Source organism: Schistocerca cancellata, chromosome 4 (genome assembly GCF_023864275.1).
Source record: "Schistocerca cancellata isolate TAMUIC-IGC-003103 chromosome 4, iqSchCanc2.1, whole genome shotgun sequence".
Lineage (NCBI taxonomy): Eukaryota > Metazoa > Arthropoda > Insecta > Orthoptera > Acrididae > Schistocerca > Schistocerca cancellata.
The window spans coordinates 859,328,694-859,349,632 of record NC_064629.1 but is presented as its reverse complement, the minus strand read 5'-3'; the positions used below and the strand labels follow the sequence as shown (position 1 = coordinate 859,349,632).

General features: G+C 39.8%; 1 protein-coding gene across 1 annotated transcript in view; it reads left to right on the top strand.

Moving 5' to 3' along the window:
* Positions 1 to 20,507, top strand: part of LOC126184990 (forkhead box protein P1-like) — a 224,997-nt gene extending 204,490 nt beyond the window's left edge. Inside the window, exon 15 of the mRNA XM_049927700.1 lies at positions 19,954 to 20,507. Coding sequence (XP_049783657.1) covers positions 19,954 to 20,236 — 283 coding nt within the window. The 3' untranslated portion in view covers positions 20,237 to 20,507. The remainder of the gene's footprint in view (positions 1 to 19,953) is intronic.
* The last annotated feature ends 432 nt before the right edge of the window (positions 20,508 to 20,939 follow it).

Here is a 20,939-nt window from a genome sequence, read left to right as displayed (position 1 = left end):
TGTCTTAAATTAAGATGTAGATGTGGCATTACCTAGACTGACATTATGAAAAACTTTATAAATCAAAAGCTAATATGTAGAGTAGTATGGGAAAAATTATGAAAATCCAAGAACAAAATACACAAGGATCCCTTTAAAACATTGTGATACTGAACATATCATTTTGTTGTACAGAAATATGAAGATCAGAATCATATCATATGTGTTTTCTTTGATGCACTTATGAATTATTCCTACAGCTCTTCTAATCACTGTTGTTTGGTTACATATTCTTTTTTTTTAGTTTTGCCAAGAAAAGAGAGTGGTACAACTAATAACATTTAAATGGTTATGTTTTGAACTCAATGGTTCAGTCGTTGAACTTTTTGGACATGCAGAAATTATTTTGTTTTGGATGTATAAGCCTTTCATTAAACTCATGCAGCATCTTCCGTGTTCACTGTTTTTATTAACAACTGAGAATATAATTTAAACAGAAGACTGTCACTCAGTTTATGCATTGATCACTTCACATTAACTAGCTGAAGAATTCATTCAATTCGGTTATCGATAAAAATACAAAACTATTATTTCTTGAGGATTCCTACTCTTTTGTCTGATAGGGTAAGTGCCCTGTAAACTAGCAACCGTAACACACTAGTCTTCTTTGCAAACTGATACTTGACGATGCAGGCTAGGATGTTCCTCTCTCTCTCTCTCTCTCTCTCTCTCTCTCTCTCTGTCTGTCTGTCTGTCTATCTATCTATCTCTAATCATTATCAAGGTATCTACCTTATCTGTTTATGTTGAATTTTTTACTACAAGTAGCTGACATGCCTCTTGTACTTGAATGGAATATTTAGACTAGGTGTATTATGAGACTAATAAATCACAATTCACAATCTTTTATTTAATCTGTTCATCGAGGAATGATAATCAGCTCTCTCTTTGCAGTTGTAGGAGAAAGCTGATGGTTAGAAGGGTTGAGGTGAGATGTTTAAGTCCATGTAATGAACTTAAAGTTGTTATGTACTAATCTTTATACACATGTATAATTCAGTGCATATACCTTCAGTGCCTTTTCCTCAGTGAACACTGTCAGGGTAGCAGCTGAGTAATTCAACACTGTGTGTATGATGAATTCATCATTCAGAAACCTGAAAGATTATTGTGTCTTAGATAAATACTTACATACTGCTGCATATACTTGTTTATATTGTGGAGATGCACCTGTACCTGCTCTATTATCTGTCAATAAAAAAACTGAAGATATAAATATACACATTATTATACTACATATTTATGGTGATGATTGCAAAGGAATCAATTATATTGCTTATGGACATACCAGCTATCTGTGGGTCACCAGATACAAGTGCACACATCAGAGAACAGGTGAGGAAGGATGACAATGCAAGGTGGGAAAACTGCATGCAGTCAGGAGTCAAACCCATGCTGGAGTCAAGTAGTACGGCAGACAAACGGCAGACCCAGCACAACAAGAGCAAGGCAATAGCAATCTAGGCTAAAACAAAGTGCGACAAACTTTCAACACAATGCTGTCAACAGATCATGCAAGAGCCACAATCCAAATCAAGACCAGAGAGGAAAACCAGTCTCAAGCAAAATGGATGTCCTGGTGAGACATGTGAAGCTTGTGAAACAATTTCTGCATGAATCAGACAAAGACAAGTCATGACGTTGCTGCAACCTGGCAGTCATCTACATTTATGACATTGGGGCAGCACATGTGGTGGCATATGAACTGCCATCACTTGCAGCCTTCCCATGAGTCTTTGTTAGCCACCTGCGCAATTTCAAACAAATGAGCAATGCACAAGAAATACACTAACAGCAGGTTATCCAGTTTCAGCACCATCGTGCAAACCTCCAGGTCAGGTGCCACTTGAACCACTACATAACAAATCAAGGAATCAGTGTAGGAAGCCTTATAATCTTGAGTAGTGCAGGTAAAAATCACATTTTTGGCTAAGTCCTTGTAAGTCAGTGACCCACAAGTGGTATGAGTGTCCCGGTTGTTTCCTGTATTGATGAAATTCTAGCCTGGAGGCAACCACATGATACCACTGGGAATAAATATTAGTCAGCAGAGTGCATATCTCCTGAAAGGAGAGGGCAATGGGATCAGACAGATGCGCCAATTTTTGTAGGAGAAAAAATGTGTCCGGCAACACCCAAGACAGAAAAAGCAACTGCTGCAATGAACTGTCTGTGACTTGAAATGCTGCAAAATGTTGCTTCAGTTAATGCAAAATATGTGTTCCTCTCCTCCCTAACATCACTAAAGGAGGAAACAATGGAGGGTGGAACATGGTGTCAAGTGCTGGGGGCACCAATCGCTGGGACACAGAGGCCTCCTCTTGCACATGAAATTTGTCCGCTAAGAGCTGAAGTGACTTTTGTAACAAATCCATCTGTATCTGCTGCTGGTGCTTTAGCTGCTGCTTTTGCTTGAGCAGGCTGACCAATTTAGCTTCCATGCTATGAAACAACTTCCTTTTTTCTCATTACCAATTGCTATATCCTTAAGTCAGCAGATACTGGCACACACATCAGAGAACAGGTGAGAAATAATGACGATGCAAGGTGAGAAGATCACCTGTGGTCAGGACTCAAACCCACATCAGAGTTGAGCAATAGGATAGACAAACAGTGGACCTGACACAAGAAGAAAAAAGCAATAGCAATCTAGGCTACAACAAAGTGCAACAAACTTTTGACACAATGCTGTCAATGGACAAGCATGAACCACAGTCCAAATCAAAACCAGATAGGAAAACCAATATCAAGCAAAGTTGTTGGTGAATAGCCAGTAGTATGGTGGAGATAGTAACAAATGCTATGAAACAAAGTACTCAATTGACTGAGTGGTCAAGGTTTGGTGATATTTATGCTGGCCACAGGGGACACTATTGGCCGGTCTATTCTCTTGGTGAGATTGTGGCGTACTCACTAGGCAAGCGCAGTACTGCAGTGATACTCTGTTCTATCGGCCATTGAGATCCATTTGTTCTGGTGGATATTCAACTTCCGTGCAGCCCAGTACCAGACCAGCATTGTTATATAAAATTTGATATAGTGTTACGTGGGCACATTTTTCAAATGTATATGGTTCATTCATTCATTGATAATGTTCTCCAGATCCTACCAAGAGAAAGAACCTCCAAGGATATGCAACAAGTCAAGGTATGCATCAACAAAAGAGAAACAACTCTTAGAAACTACACGTATACACTGTATTAACAATAAACTGTGCTGCCAACTACCATTTATGCTCATACCAACTAAGTGTAACCAAGTAAGTTACCAGGAAAGCTGTGGCTTTGGAAATAAGTTGCTGTTTTCTTAGTTATATTGAATAGCTGTTGCTTTTCTCCTACTGAAACCTTGATATTTATGTAAATATAGTGGTATGATTCAAAGAAAATGCTTACATACTTGTGTAATAACTAAGACCTCTTTTCAAACCACTACTACTTGTCATGCAACTTTATACATTGCTACTGTAAGGATTTGAAAAATATGTACTTCAAATCCTTAAATCTAGATTATCATATAATTTTAGTGATGGTAATTAAGTATATTTTTAATTTTATGAAGTGAATAAAGCTGTGATCAATCCAAAGTTTGGTTTGATCACTGCAATGGAGATTGGAAATGGTATGCACCTGTATTCCTCCAACCCTTGACTGGATGTAACCAGTCATTTATATGGGCATCTATTGAGATTCTGAACCATGGAGCGTCTTGACAGTTTCACATGAACAAATTGTTGCAAGAAGCAAAGTGAAAAAAAAAAAGAACACCCGTGTCCTGCCAGGTATCAAAACATTTATCTTTGGATTGTTAACTTGGCTGTTAAGTTATGATAAGGATTCCCAGTTCCGTACTTCCTATCTGATGCGACCTTGTTGAAGATATTTTCACCAGAATACATTAACTCTGCCCGGAACCCTAGAGTTTTCTCGTTCTTGCAGACAGCTTTCCCAATATCATTTGTGAGCATAAATATAAATAGTAGTTAAATAAAATCACAGCGTGTCCAAAGCACATGTGTAAAGCACACACACACACACACACACACACACACACACACACACACACACGCGTGCCCCAACCATAATGATTTGGAATTCACATTAAGCTTTGTACTGTCCCACTCTGACTTGGCAACTCTTTGATCAGAATATGAAATGAGAAGAAAGTCTCAAATCATCCCAATAAAATATCACCAACAAATAAATTTACTGATCACTCATAGTACAGTAACCAATGTTTTGTAACTTTGAAGGATACTGTTCCTATAAGCAAATGCCTACTACATAACTATATTTGTTTCAGAATATTCAATGTATATTGTTTGTAGTAAAGATGTTACTGTTGTAATTGTACTACTCCATCTATCGATCCTTTCCAGTGCCCTGTATCCAACAAATGCTTGATCAGGACTGGTATGGCACTTCAACTTCACAGAGAACCGTAGCTGTATATAGGTTATTATTGTGTGGGTGGAGAGGGGCGGAGGGTGGCGGGGGGGGGAGGGAATTGGGTAATCCATGTGCCCTTTCTTTCTATGTCCAGGGTATATTGAATGCTTTAACACACTCAGCTATTTGGGCAGGTTGTCAACATCCTACTCCAAGTAGGATACTGAACATATTTCAGGGATAGTTAATGTTGTTTTGCTTACTAGACTTCTGTATTCTATGAGGCCTATGACTGGTATGTCATCACCTATTGCCATTCTCTTTCCAAACAAGTTTTCGCCTCAGCTACAAGATGCTACCCAAAATATCTGAGAATTTTGTTGTAAAAATCAGAAAACTATACTTACATCTTAATGTCCTCTGTCACCTTCAAAGTAGTACCTCAGGCTTGTATGCAATGATCCCAACATTGTCCCCATTTTTGGAAGCACTTATGGAAATCCACAGGGTGAAGGGTGTTCAAGACACATTGCTATTCCACTTGGATGTCTTCAGTCAAATCAAAACATCGCCCTTTCGACTTGATGCTCATCTTCAGTAACAGGTAGAGGTCGCAGGGGATTGGTCTGGTTAGTAGGGAGGGTGAGGGACCATTGTCATGTTATGTTTGGTGAGAAATTCCTCCACAAAATGCCTTATGCACTATTCTCTGAATGTTGATAAAATGATCAGCATTGTCTTCATGTTGCTGTGAACTTGTCGAGGTTTTTTTTTTTGGTCTTGTATAAGATGACCTTTTTATTGCGATGAAAGCTGCTTTGTTTCACACTCATAACCATAGGCCCAAGATTCACTACCTGTCATGACTCTGGACAATAATTTTGAACACTTTCAAACTCTTTGTTGCAGCTCAGTGCACATTTGAATCCTGAGGTTTCAGTGGTCGATGCTGAGAAGGCGAGAACAACCTTCACTGCAGTTGATCTCATATTCAGCTGATCAGCTGAATTAATTGACATTTACCATATGAGAGCCCAACTCGGTTACAAAAATTATGAATTACCTGCCCCTTGGTCTTTGTGAATCACGTCATGCACTTTCATGATCATTTCCAGCATTGTACCTGTTGACAGTTGACCAGAATGTTTGTATTCTTCTACAGATTCTCAGCCTTTCTTTCAGTGCTTGAACCACTCAACTGTTCTTTCATGACTCACTGCACTCTCACCAAATGCCTCTGTCAGCATGCAGTGGGTTTCAGCTGCAGTTTCCTTCAACGTGAAACAGAATTTGATGCATATCAGTTGCTCCTTCATGTTATCAATTTCACAATTCACAGAAGTAATGAAACACATCCTGACATTCAACTCACAATTGTGTGCACCAAGGATGACACAAGTTTGTGTCACTAGCTAAGATGTGTACCTCAAGGCATCTAGTGTCGGAATGTTGTACTGCTACTGGTTTTTACAAGTAGAGTGAAATACGCAAATATTTTGGGTAGTATTGTGTTTCAGAATCCATATTAAACTGTAGCTCTCCCTGTAACTGATTGGGTAAGTCAGTTCTGATGTTGAAGGATCATGACTAGCAAACCACAGCAGTGTTCAAACCAAACTCTGGGCTGAGGACAGTTTTGCTTTACTTTTTGGGCATTGATTGCTTCTGTAAAACGTCTTCAGTAATTGATCCACTTTTATGTGTTCTGTGAGAGTTTCTCTGACTTCTGTAATAAATATTTGTTACAACTGATTATTCCAGAAATATGAGGAAGTAATGCAATGTCTAGTCACATTAATAATCATTTGCATATGACAGGTGGCAGCACTAGTAGTGGAAGATAGATGACATGGAAAACAGTGCAGTCATTGTAATGCAGGAATGGAGAGATTTACCTGGTGTCCAAAAGGGCAAGATCATTTTCTTTTGAGCCAAGGGTGGAAGCATTTCTGAAATGGCTGCATTTGTAAACTGTTCATGTACCACCTAGGTTAAAGTACACTGTGCATGGTGAAATGGTGTGAATGACAGCTGCAAGATGTGTACAGGCAAATAGACATGCAACTGTTGAGGAACTGACCACCCAGATAGACCAAGGGGTTACCAACACTGTCTCCTCAATGACCATCCAGCGAATGTTGCTGCATATGGGTCTCTACAACCGGCACCTAGTTCATGCACCCATGTTTATTGCTGTTTGTCGGTGATGAAGGCATGCCAGTACTGCAACTGGACATCCACTGATGGTGACAGGGGGCCTTTTTACATGACATTTTATGCTCCAACAGACAGATGACCGTTGGTGTGTACAGTGTGAATGTCTAAAAACAAACACCCTGCAACAATCATCCATAGGGTCCAGGGCAAAGGAGGGAGCATTCTGGTCTGAGGAACATAATTGTGGCATTGCCTGGGTGATCTTGTCATTCTGGAAAGTGCAGTGGATCAATACAAGTATGGGTCTATCCTTGGGGATCATGTCCATCCCTACATCTAGCTTGCTTTTCCTCAGTACGATGGCATCTAACGTCAGGACAATGCGATATGTCACACAGCTTTCAGTGTATGTGCATGGTCTGAAGAGTACCAGAATGAGTTAACTGTACTCCCACAGTTATCAAACTCATCGGAGTTAAAGGAGTGACAAAATGTGAACAAATAAACCAGAGGAGTGATTTAGGAATACTGAAAGGGGGAATAGGCAATAAAACTGGACACGGGATTTGCACCAGATTTTTTATGCAACTAAGATAAAACAATGGAAAACAGCAAATACATAGTTTAAAGAAGTAATGAACAACAGAGATTTCCTCAAGTAACTCTGGCCTACATTGTACAAATATATGTTCGTACAAGTTAACACAGCACTGAAATATTCTCAGGTTGTGTTCCATGGAATTATGTTTGATTAATAAGATATTTTGTAGAATAGCCCTCCTTTCATTTCTTGTCAAAATAACCCCGTGTATGTCATTATATGGCAACTTTTATTTATTTTTTATTTTTATTTATTTATTTATTTATTGTTCCGTGGGACCACATTAAGGAGAAGTCTCCATGGTCATGGAACGAGTCAATACATGAAATTATAACATGATTGTAGAAACAGATAAAATGAAATATAAGAAATATATTCAGGCGACACGTCATTAGTTTAAATAAAGAAAATCAAGAATGTAACACTGGAATTTGCTTAATTTTTTAGCTCTTCCAGGAGCTCCTCGACAGAACAGAAGGAGTGAGCCATGAGGAAACTCTTCAGTTTAGACTTAAAAGAGTTTGGGCTACTGCTAAGATTTTTGAGTTCTTGTGGTAGCTTATTGAAAATGGATGCAACAGAATACTGCACTCCTTTCTGCACAAGAGTCAAGGAAGTGCATTCCACATGCAGATTTGTTTTCTCCTTGTATTAACTGAGTGAAAGCTGCTAACTCTTGGGAATAAGCTAATATTGCTAACAGCAAACGACATTAAAGAAAATATATACTGTGAGGGCAATGGCAGAATTCCCAGACTATTGAATAGGGGTCGACAAGAGGTTCTCGAACTTACACCACACATAGCTCGAACAGCCCATTTTTGAGCCAAAAATACCCTTTTTGAATCAGAAGAATTACCCCAAAAAATAATACCATATGACATAAGCATATGAAAATATGCGAAGTAGACTACTTTTCGTGTTGAAATGTCACTTATTTCAGATACTGTTCTAATGGTAAATAAAGCGGCATTTAGTTTCTGAACAAGATCCTGAACATGGGCGTACTATCTATCCGTACGCCTAGGAACTTGAACTGTTCCGTCTCGCTTATAACATGCCCATTCTGTCTGATTAAAATATCAGTTCTTGTTGAATCGTGAGTTAGAAACTGTAAAAACTGAGTCTTACTGTGATTTAGCATCAAATTATTTTCCACAAGCCACGAACTTATTTCATGAACTACATTATTTGATAATGTTTCAATATTACACGCAAGATCCTTCACTATCAAGCTGGTGTCATCAGCAAACAGAAATATTTTTGAATCACCTGTAATACTAGAAGGCATATCATTTATATAAATAAGGAACAGCAGTGGCCCCAGCACCGATCCGTGGGGAACGCCCCATTTAACAGTGCCCCATTGGGACTGAACATCATTACCACTCTCAATATTGCGGAGAAATACCTTCTGCTTTCTGTTCTTAAAGTAAGAGGTGAACCAATTGTAAGCTACTCCCCTTACTCCATAATGTTCCAACTTCTGCAGTAATATTTTGTGGTCAACACAGTCAAAAGCCTTCGTTAAATCAAAGAAAACACCTAACGTTCACAACCTTTTATTTAATCCGTCCCAAACCTCACAGAGAAAAGAGACTATAGCATTTTCAGTTGTTAAGCCATTTCTAAAACCAAACTGTACATTTGACAGCAAATTATGTGAATTTAAATGCTGCAGTAACCTTGTATATACAACCCTCTCGATAACTTTAGCAAACACCGATGGTATAGAAATAAGTCTATAATTATCAACATTATCCCTGTCTCCCTTTTTATAAAGTGGCTTCACTACCGAGTACTTTAATCGGTCAGGAAACCGACCACTCCTAAAGGAAAAGTTACAGATATGGCTAAGTACTGGGCTAACATACATAGAACAATACTTCAGTGTACTGCTAGATACCCCTTCATATCCATGAGAGTTCTTGGTCTTTAGTGATCTAATTATTAACTCAATCTCCCTCTTGTCAGTATCATGGAGGAGCATTTCAGGTAACAGTCTAGGAACACTTTTTTCTAAGAGCGCTATATGATTCCCTGTTGGGACTAGGTTTCTATTTAGTTCACCTGCTATATTCAGAAAGTGATTATTAAATACTGTACATATATGCGACTTATCAGTAACACGGATATTCCCACTATGCACTGATTCTATATCCTCGACATTTAAAAGCTATGTCACTCCTTTGTACCATGTATAGATTAACTTTTTATAAATTGGTTGTCTTTTGTAAATATCTTGGCTTGTTTCACACCCCTGAGGGTTCTCCATCTTGATGGGATTTATGTATCATCTATGAATGAATGAATCAATGTGTGTTTGGTGATGAAAATCAATCTATTGCACTTGCCCAGTTGCTTTATCTGGACATTCACAAGTTACATGCAGCCTGTTGTGCTGCTGTCTTCACTGTTTACATACCTGTATTATTGAGAAGTTCTGGTGGCCCTAATCAGTTCTGAAGAAATGACTTTTAAATAATTGTAAATTAATCACTCATAAATAAAAAAGTGTTTTTAGATTTTATTCTTAAAATTTTGATAAATATACATGTTCAGCATTCAGTACCATTGTATGTTTCTCAACGTTCTCAAGTTCTGTAAATCTTGTTTTCTTGAAAAACATTTCTACCTTGATGTAAACATTACCTCATTTGATTCTAACTGTATCAGAATTTGTGATACAGTAATTCCAGTTATGATTATGCTGACCATACTAAAGCAGATATTGAAACTATTACTGATTGAAAAACTAGGATATAATACTTATATGAAGCTCAATCATTTGTCACACATACACACACAAAGCCACTATTGTCTACTGGTATTTATGCAGAACAGCTTTGTCCAAAAGCTAATCACTCTTTAGTCTTTACAACATTCTTGTCCACTCTCGGCATGTCTTCTTTTTTGTGAGTTCTATCCTCATTACACGTTATAGTTAAAAGCAGAGTATTGTAAAGCCTTATTACATGTCATAAATTAGTGCAGACAAGGCACATACATTGAATATTAATATAGTTTTTGCTACAAGGCTGCTTTGGTTTGTTTTGTACTGTGAACTGCTGAGAGGTAGGGGTTTATATCACTAGCTTTATAGCAGGAACCTTCTATCTGTGAGTTTCTTTATAATGAACTAGAAGTCCATTCCGGCTTTCTACTGGTGTCTCTAAGTATCTAAAAGGGAAGAGCTGAGAATGATGCACAGTAATTGTACTACCAAAAAGTTTAGTAAATAACAAAACAAAACAAAAATCACAAATTAACTTACATCTTGTACCCACTTTTCTACACAGTCAGTTTCAGTACGCCCTGCTCGTAGAAGTCTGTTTGGTTGGAATATAGGCATCTGCAGACTGCTGATTTCACCTTCACATCTGTCATAAAAAACATTGGCCAGCCAGGAATTTCTTCATTGGATTAAACAGATGAAAGTCCATCAGTGTAAGGTCCAAACTGTATTGTGCATGTTGGAGCACTTCCCACCAAAATTCTGCAGTTTTTTCATGAACAGGAGCAGCTACATGGGGGCATTTATTGTTGTGAAGAAGTCTGACACCATCAGCATTAATATTGTGGCGTTTGTCACAAAGGACACGAAGCAACATAACTGAAGTTTTAATGTAAGCTGCAGCCTTCACAGTTGTATTGTGTTCATCGTCAACCAATAACATACCATGCATATCTCGGAACACTGTCACAAACAATTTCCAAGCACATTGAGTCACTTTGAATTTTTTTGTTTTGGAGAACCCACTCCATAGAGGCCTGCTTGGTTTTGGGTGTGTAGCAACTCATCACCAGTGACAATTCCTTAGAGAAAGACATGCACTTTTATGGCCTAATGCATTAAATGATTCAAGTTTGTCATCATTTGCTGGTCTTTGTGGTTCCCTGTCATGTTCTTAGGCACCCAGCAAGCACTGACTTTACCTGGTTGTTCAAAATTGCTACCTCAATGACTCCAACATTCTGTGGGGTTGCAGCTGTTACCAACTGCCCAGAGTGTGGCAAATCAGTAAGGTTCACAGGGTCCTCATGGAAGAATGAACACTGCTTGAAGACATTGCTCTGAGCCGTACAGTCATTTCGATACATGCCATACATTTCCCTGTGAATTTCACTTGATTTATACCCTTTGGCCCACAAATATCGAACTACATTTTGCTGTTCTTCACAGGTTGATGACAGTAACATGTGCACCATGTCTGTTTCATAGTTCAGGCTTCTCTCACTAGAGCTGCACATGAAAACCAAATACCCTCTGTAGTGCAAGCTACAAACTACATTTTGGTGTACTTTCAACATTCCAGCTGCATTAACAGGGGAGAAAAAAAATTATTGTGCATTACTTTCCGATCCCCACTTATATGTCCAGATGGCCTGTGTGGCATAGTGGTAGCAAATAATACACGTGAACCTTCCTGATGTATCAGTCTATATATTAGTGAAAACTGTATCAGAATCCCTATATTACATCCTGAGATTAGGCTTCACATACAGACAGAAAATTGCAGCAGGGACCTTCAGTTCATTGTAGTTCAGTTAGTTTGCATGAAATATTTATAAATCACATGCACAATCCTTCCTCATGAATCAGTCTCTCTACTAGTCAAAGTTCTTACATTAGTTACTAAGATTAGTAAAGGTAGAGCTGCCATCAGTCAAAAGATTATGTTGAATACTACAGTGCTTTACTAGCCATGGCCCTCTTGGTGGTGGTATAACTTTGCTGTTCTCTGACTGTGAAACTGACTTTCTCAACCAGTTATAAGGGGACTTACAGTTTAATGAGGATTCTAAATCACAGTGTAACTCACCATTTTTCATATCAACAGACATCACCACAGGTGAAAGAAGATGTGACAAATAAAAATCCTAGGATTGAGTGGGGACTGAACTCAATACCACTGGATTTGTAGATTGAAACTTTATCACTGGGCCACCAAGCCTCCACATGCAGTCAGAAAAATGCAGCAGAGGACTTTAATTTATAGTATGTAGTGAGAGATTGATGGGTAGATATTCTGGTCAAGCTTTACAGTTCTATGGAGTTTCTGCAGATGTTTACTTTACTGCCTCAGGGGCTCGGCACTCCTTTTCTGCACACATATTTGGCAACCCTGGGGTTCCTGAGCTACGGATGGGTAAGCGCCACCAGTCCCCTCTACCGTAAGCTCTGGGCATGCTTCAGCGACCACTGTGTCACAGAAACTGGGGATCATGGCTTGACCACCGAGGTCACGAGGATGGTACAAACCTCTATATATAAAAATAAATAAATAAATAAAAAAACAGCCCTCAACCTCAAGGTGTGCTTCATGCTGATGAGATGCATGGCTGTTGAGGTGGAAAGGTAACCAGCCACACCTCATGTGTATAAGGTTTACCTAAACATGCTGGGATCTGTCTAGCTGGACTTTTATTTCACTAGCTGCTCATGGTACAAAGATGGATCCTTTGAAGCTTTCTCTGTAATCTCTCAGTGGAATGGGTGGGCTGCTGGTAGGCAGTAATACATATCAAATAAGAGGGCTCATGTAGCCAGTCCTCTGGACTCAGGGATATTAAAGAATACTAGTGTCTTTAGTAACAGACTGCGTACTGCTGGTCAGAGAGTGTTTTTATTAGTTAAAAGGAAAGAGTGAAGTTTCAAAAAAAGTGTCATCTTTTTATAAACAAATGGGTGTAGAGGGGATTGCAGGTACTTTAAAATCAGTTAAGTGGTTACAAAATGGGACACTGTTTGTAGGAAACATCAAGTTCCCAACAAGTGACAAACCTGCAGAAGAGTAAAACCCTTGGGGAATATGCCATTGGGACTGATCTCCACACCACATTAAACTACAGTAAAGGTGTCATACCATGCAGAGACCTACTGGACATCCCCAGAGAAGACCTGAAAGCTGAATGGGCCCAAGAAGGCATTGTAGATGTGCAGAATGTTATGAAAAGAATGGAAGGCAATCTGATTAAATTCAACTCATTCATCCTTACTTTTAATAGCACAAAATTCCCAGAACATATAAAGGTGGGTTTCTTTGCTTAACTGTGTGGCCCTATGTACTCAACCCAATATGCTATATTAAATATCAGCACTTGGGTTACACCACTCTTGGATACAATTTAGGAGCCACTTGTAGCAAATGTTGTAAGGCTGCCCATGAAGGAGTCAGATATTCATCTCCTCCAATGTGTGTGAATTGCTCTGGGGCTCATCCTGTTTGGAGTAGGAACTGCTGTGTCTTCCTTGAAGAATGGAAGATACAGGAAATTAAAACCACAAGATGGATCCCTTATGGTCAGGCATGTTGTGTGCTGTCCTTAGGTTAGTTAGGTTTAAGTAGTTCTAAGTTCTAGGGGACTGATGACCATAGATGTTAAGTCCCATAGTGCTCAGAGCCATTTTTGAACCTTATGGTCAGGCCAAGAAGATTCATATGATTGTGCAGCACTCCAATGCTTGCTACCTCCTTTGCTTCAGTTGTTAAACAGCCAGTACAGAAAACCAACACGGCTACACAAATGGAGGTAACTACTGTTACCACTAGTACCTGCATTTGTCAGTGTATTCGTGCTGCTACAGTTACTTCACAGCCTATATTTCCTCCCAAAACATCAGACAAGTCTATGGTCACTAACACTGCAGTGCTCTCTGCTCTTCCAAACGTTCAGTCTGGTCCAGTGTCCAACGCTGCCACTACCACTGACTCGGTTGTGGCTCCAAAGCCCACCCAGGGCAAAAAGTAAAAGCCCAAACGTCCACTGCTGATGGTGTTGCGAAGTAAACAGTCTGACAATATTGATGCCATCCTCTCTTGACTCTTTGGTAGAGTTAATGGACCTTGATGTTGGACTGGGGCAACCATATCGCCTCAAGACTGAGCCCCCACCCGCTATAAGCTCCCATCCCAGCAGAAGGACAGAGTGAAAGTACAACCCCCATGATAGATGGCTCCCATGTCACAGTGGAACATTAACAGGTTCAGGACACATGTAGAGGCACTGAAACTGCTAGCACAGGAACACCCCCTGTGCCTGTGTTTACAAGAAATACATTTTAAAGCCACTGATGCCCCTGTGTTACAGGGCTATACCCTTCACCAAAACGATGTCCTGACTGGGGACAGAGCCAAGGAAGGGCTTGCTGTGTTTGTCAATAAAGTGCATCACTCCTCTACTCTTCCTGTAGCTACTGACCAGCAAGCAGTTGCCACAGAAATTCATGTGTGTCAGAGAATCACTGTTTGCTTCCTCTATCAATCTCTGAAAGCTGCAACAGACTCTGAGCCTCTCACACATCTTACAGAACAGCTCCCCTGACCATTTCTCCTACTGGAGACTTCAATGCCCATCATGATTTGTGGGGCTCAGCTTCTATTTGCCCTTGGGGTCAGATTTTGGAGAGCCTTATGACATGTCATGACCTCTGCATCTTTACCACAAGTACTCCCACCCACTTCTGTGCTGCTTCTGGGTCATTCTCAGCCATCAATCCCTCTTTCAGCTCTCCAGCTCTAGCAGACTCTTTTCAGTCATTCCAGTGACCACTTCCAACTCCACATTCACCAACTGGATGGAGCATTACCTGAACAGAAGCCATCAAAATTGATGGTCGGCAGGAATAACTGGATGCTGTTCAACCAGATACTGATCCCAAAGTCCTCAGATCATCTTAGGCAATGATCTATACCGTGGTGGACAGATGAATGCTGTTCAGCAGTCCATGACAGGCATGCAGCTCTTCGACAGTTTAAATGGCACCTGAAAGCAGACAATGTCATAGCCAAGGCTCAACAGATAATTAAGGAGAGCAGGAAAAGGTCATGGCGAGTATTCCTGGACTATAGCAATCATCCACTTGTTCAACAAAACTATGGGAAGGCATTCAGAGGATTTCTAGTGAACACAGTCATTTACTGATAGCAGCAGTGATGAAACAGGGGTATATTCAAAATTGCTGGGAAACATCACTCAGATGCTGGTAGAGCATTTTGTGAAAACAACCGCCAGTGTTAGCCATGCTCTGTTCTTCTGCCATTACCATGTCACTGTAGACAGAGGCAAGTTGGACTTCAGTTCCCGGAGTTCTGAATCTTACAACTGCCCTTTCTACATGTGTGAGTTGGAATTGGCACTGTCTGAGCCTCATGATACCGCACCCAGTCTTGATAAAATCTGGTACTCCGTGCTTCAACATTTGCCAGCAGTGTCAAAGAACATCCTCCTTGGATGTTTTAATTTGTATGGCAGTCAGTTCACATCCCCAATTCATGGAGAGAGGCAATTTTGATACCTCTCCTGAAACCAGGAAAGGACTTCACATGTCGCAGTAATTATCAGAGTATCACCATAATATGCTATGTAGGAAAGTCCCGGGAGCAAATGGTTAACCATAGTCTGGTCTGATTGTCAGATAACAGGAAACTCCTTAGTCACTCTCAGTTTGGATTTCGGAGATTTTGGTCCACTGTGGACAACCTGACCCTTCTAGAGGTGGCTATACAGCAGACTTTCCTATGTAAACATTACTGTATCAGCATATTCTTTGATAGCAGTAAGGCATAGTATACTACTTGGAGACAAAGTATTCTCACATAACTGCATCAATGAGGCTTTTGTGGCCACTTCCCCATCTTCATATGGCCTTTCCTGTCTCACCAGTTTTTTAGGACCCAAGTTGGTAACACACATCAGATCACTTTGAGCAGGAGAATGGTGTCCCTTGGGGCAATGTTTTAAGTGTTACCCTCTTTGCCATCACCATAAACAGTATCATGTCTATTGTAAGGAGTCTGAATAATGGCCTAGCAGTTCTAGGTGCTTCAGTCCCGAACTGCGCGACTGCTACGGTCACAGATTCGAATCCTGCCTCGGACATGGATGTGTGTGATGTCCTTAGGTTAGTTAGGTTTAAGTAGTTCTAAGTTCTAGGGGACTGATGACCACATATGTTAAGTCCCATAGTGCTCAGAGCCATTTGAACCAATGCTCCTTATTTGTGGACAATTTGCTGTTTTCTGTTCCTCTACCTGCATTGCAAGAGTGAGCTGTCAGTTGCAACTTACAGTGTTGAGGTTAGAGAAGTGGGCTTCAAAAATGGGTTTTCAGTTTACTGTGGATATATATGTGTGTGTGTGTGTTTTTTACATTTTAATCATTCTTGTCGTATTCTTAATTTGTCTGCCTTACCTATGAGGGATACCATTCACCATTTTAGAGACTCAGTGAAGTTTCTGGGCCTCATTGCTGACTCCAAATTGTCGTGGTTGCTGCACCTGAGGGACCTGAAAGCCATAACCCTGAAAGCATTGAGCATCATAAAATGCCTTAGCCACAGGTCTTGGGAAGCGGACAGGGTGCATCTGCTCCAGTTTTATAGGGTTGCATTCTCTCGTTGTCCATGAGCAGCAAAGCCATTTGGGATCCATGTGTGGCATGTGATGGAGTCACTTGGAATTGAGCATGTCCAGCCTCAAAGCTAGGATGCTAACCATTTGCCACTCTGGTTACCACAGAGGCCCAGAGTCATTATGGATTTAGTACAGTGCAGGAGAGACTGCACTCCTGCATCTGTTTTAATGCCATTTTTTCTGACATTTTATATAAGCACCACAACTATGTAGCTGTCTTTGCAGATGGAACTAAACAGGAGGACTCTGTTGGTTGCTCTGTTATTATCCCAGATTGTGTCCTCAAGGTCTGTCTGCCTCAAGACTTTGTTGTCTTTGACGCAGCATTATATGTGATCTTGTGAGCACTGGAGCAGATGATATGTTCTTCCAGTGCTAAATTTCTTGTCTGCTCTAATTCCTTGAGTGCTCTTCGCTCTCTACAATGTTTGTACCCAGCAGATAAAGTAGTTCCAGAATATCCAGGATGCCCTCATCCAACTACAATGACTGAGGAATGAGGTATCATTCTGCCGGGTATAAGTGCACATGGGCATTGTGGGGAATGAAAGGGTGGCTCTAGCAGCTAAGGAGGCATGTCATGGTCCTCAGTTATTTCAGTGTGCTCCCCACCTGCATGCTACAGTCTTGCTGTTGAGATCCAGAGTCTTGTGCTGGTGGGAGGATGAGTAGCTGGAAGTGATAGACAATAAGCTCTGCCTAGTAAAGCGCACAACATGGCCGTGGCATACCTACATTCTGATAGGATGATGTCCCTTTACCTGTTTCGCATGAGTCACAACCCTAGGACACATGGTATCTTGCTCCGATGAGAGGACCCTCCAATGTGTGATGCTTGTGGTGCACAGGTCACTATGTGCCATATTTTATTGGGGTGTGTTTTATTTTCCAACCAGCAGGCTGTCACAGATTTGCCAACAGATCAGCCCTCTATTTTAATTAACGCTCAAATGAATGTGGTTCAAATTTTAAAGTTTTTTGAATTGTCCAATATTTTTCCCAAGATTTTAGGGAGACAGTTTTAGGGTGACTGGCTCACTCATGTTTTTTGTAAGTGGTCAGCTAGCAATATTTCCCTTTACCTTTCTTTTAGCTCCTTTGTCATTTTACTTGTGGTTTAGGCTCAGATATAGCTACTTTTACTATTTTTCTGTTGTTTTAGCGCTTATGAGATGGAGTGATTGTGTGGTCCATTTGAGTGCATGGGTGTGCCACAATTTTAGAGGTTTTCTTCACATTTGCTTGTTTCAGTGAGTGTAAGGGCGCTGATAACCTCACCGCTGAGCACCCATAAGCTCCAAAGACACAGACACACACACACACACACACACACACACACACAAATATATATATGCAGACTGTAGTTGACCAACTTGTAGCTCCAATTGTTGCCCAGAGATGCCACTCCAAACACCAATTAAAAATGGAGCAGATAACAATATATACAGGATGGAGAAAAAACTGTGTCACGAAATTTTAACCCTGGATAGGTGATGCCAGTAGGAATCAAAATTTCTAATGTTGTGTAGATCAGCAACACACAATTTTTAATCCATGGAAACTTGGTGTCACTCAATCCAATTGGCTGTGGGATTGTCCTGTTGCTGGATGCTCTGGACAGTGCATGACCGCAAATGCTTTTCCTGCTGGAGATCGCAATGTATCCAAGATGGCCTCCATGCTCAGTGGTAGCGTGCCAGCCTTCCACTCTGGGGGCCTGGGGGCGAATCCTCTGAGGTCCTGACACATCCATTGTTAGTTTCATGATAAGATGTACTGGGAACAAACTCATACAGAAAGTCTTTTACAAATTGTGTGTGCCCTGAAAAGGGCCTTTTTTGTTGCTAGGACATTGTTTACTTAAAGCAGGTGCTCGAACTGGCGACCATCTGACATGACACAAGGTTGGTAACGTCGAACAGTGTTTTTCCGAACTCATTCAAAGATCTCTGGTATTACCCTGATGTGATTGGCAGTATATTGAATGCAATCCATTAACTACTCTTCTTTTCTGGGTGGTTCGCATCAACCTATGAACAGCAACAGGGGCAATCCCACAGCCAATCAAAGCACATGGTGCCAAGTTTCTGTAGTTTAAGAAATGGTGCATTGTTGACCTATGCAATATTAGTAATTTTGGTTCCTACTGGCATCAGCTATCCAGGCTTAAAATTTTGTGACACATTTTTTCTCCACCCTGTGTATTGTACACTCGTGATTGTTACAGTTATAAGCTATACACACAAACCTTACTTACAAACAAAATTCCCCACCCCCAGTAATGTATGTTATGGAAAATGCCTTGGTATTCCTAGGGTTAAAATTCAAAGTCCATTCTAGAACATATTTGTAGTTAATAACGTTTGTATTCTATAAAATCAGAAGTGCAGGTAAATCTCTGTGTAGCTACTGCAGACTACATCCATTTGAACCTGTTTACTGTTAAACATTGGTGTTCCTCCCAAGTTTCACCCTCCCTACCCACTGCCCTCCACCCCTCCCTTCCTCAAACACATGCATTTCCCTTCATTACCAAATTAATTATTCCTTGATGCCTCAGGATGTCTTCCATCAACCTATCCCTTCTTTTAGTCAAGTTATTTACCAGTGTGAAAGGATCACTGATTGAGCAGTTCATATTTTGTTTTGTTTTATTATGTAGATTAGTGCTTAGAAGTCTCACATGTGTTTTATTAATATTATTGCTATGCCCCAAAAGTTTTAAAATAACACAAGTTCATTACCTGGTGTTACCATACTCTCATTAGATGTCCAATATATATGTTGCCATTTGCACAGAAATTGTCTTTGAAGCAGGAAAAAAGATAATTGGTTGAAGAGAAAGACAAGGTGGGGAACTGAAAATTGAGCTTTGTGAAAGAAGAAAAAGATACATTGAGGATAGTTGCAGTTGATGAACCAGGAAAAGCACTAATAGTGCTGTAGTATGACCAGCTGATCATAATATTAAAAAGATCAGTTAAATAAAATTATAATGTATTGAGCATTTTTTAAAACCATCTTATACTGTGAAGCATTTCCATCTGATCAGATGACAGTTACATCAGCATTATGCTTGAATGGTGTAACTCTGAGGCACGCTACTTCATGTGTGGCTATGAAAGAAGGACACTATTACAGTTGGAATACTGAGAAGAGTGTTTTTTTTTTTTAATAAACAATATTTAACATACTCTTTACATAGCAGTAAAAATGGAAAGATTCATAAACAGGATAAATATCTTGTTTGTATCTTCTCCACATAATAATGACAATATCAGAGCCTAGTTATTATCATGTCTACTAGGCAGGTTAGAAATACAATTCATTCAAAACACATGATTTCTTTCAGATCTTCGGTGGATGGATCACTCATGCATATCAAGCAAGAGGCCTTGCAGACACCATCTATGAATCCTGACAATGATGGTCTTGTCCATTTAATCAAGAGGGAGATAATGGAGCATGGAATAGATGCAGAAGAGGTGGAGGAAGTTGGCGAGGAGCGAGATTTTGTACCTGGAGCTACAGTGGGGATGCAGCTGGATCATGGACATGAATCTGAAGAGCCAGATGAGATGGCCGAAGACTTATCTATGGTTCCAGATGTGTCTGAAGAAAATCTGGAAGCATAGTTGAGAAAATCGCATCCTGATTTTAATCATATCCACTTTTTAATGTGAATGATACTGTTAACAAAAAAGTAAATGTATCGTGTATGGCCACAAATGTGGTGCAATGAATTTGAAAGACAGTGCAGGAGTTAATTCATATCTGTGCGGAAAAAACGATTATTTCAAAAACACTCGTGTTGTATATTAAAACAAAATGTCCGTATCAAAATGAAAAAAAAAAAAAAACTATAGATTATTTCCTGGCTGTGTGAGTAAACGTTATGTGTGCAAGTATGTGTGCCAATGAAGAAATATGTACAAAATTAATTAAGAGCACTGTATGTATGTGAAACAACAATTGTGTATAAAGCACAGCTTATATATGTTATACAGAAAACTTGTTTGTCACAATGTATTGTTCTAGCAGTGTCACAGGCAGCTGACTAAAAACATGAATCACATATTCCTCAGACTGATTATACAAGAAAGAGACAGAAAGTGTGAGTATTTCATAAAACTGTCTATACACAAACAACTGCAAAACACAACTCGATCATGCAGTATGTTGACTGCTAATGTGAGATATGAGATACTGAATAATGAGTCTCTTCCATGTTTGAATGTATGAATTTAGTGTTTCTTCTTACATGAAAACTGTTTTTATTTAATCAGTTGTATGTAAAAGCACATAAATTCTGCGTATTGTTCAGTATCTTACACATCA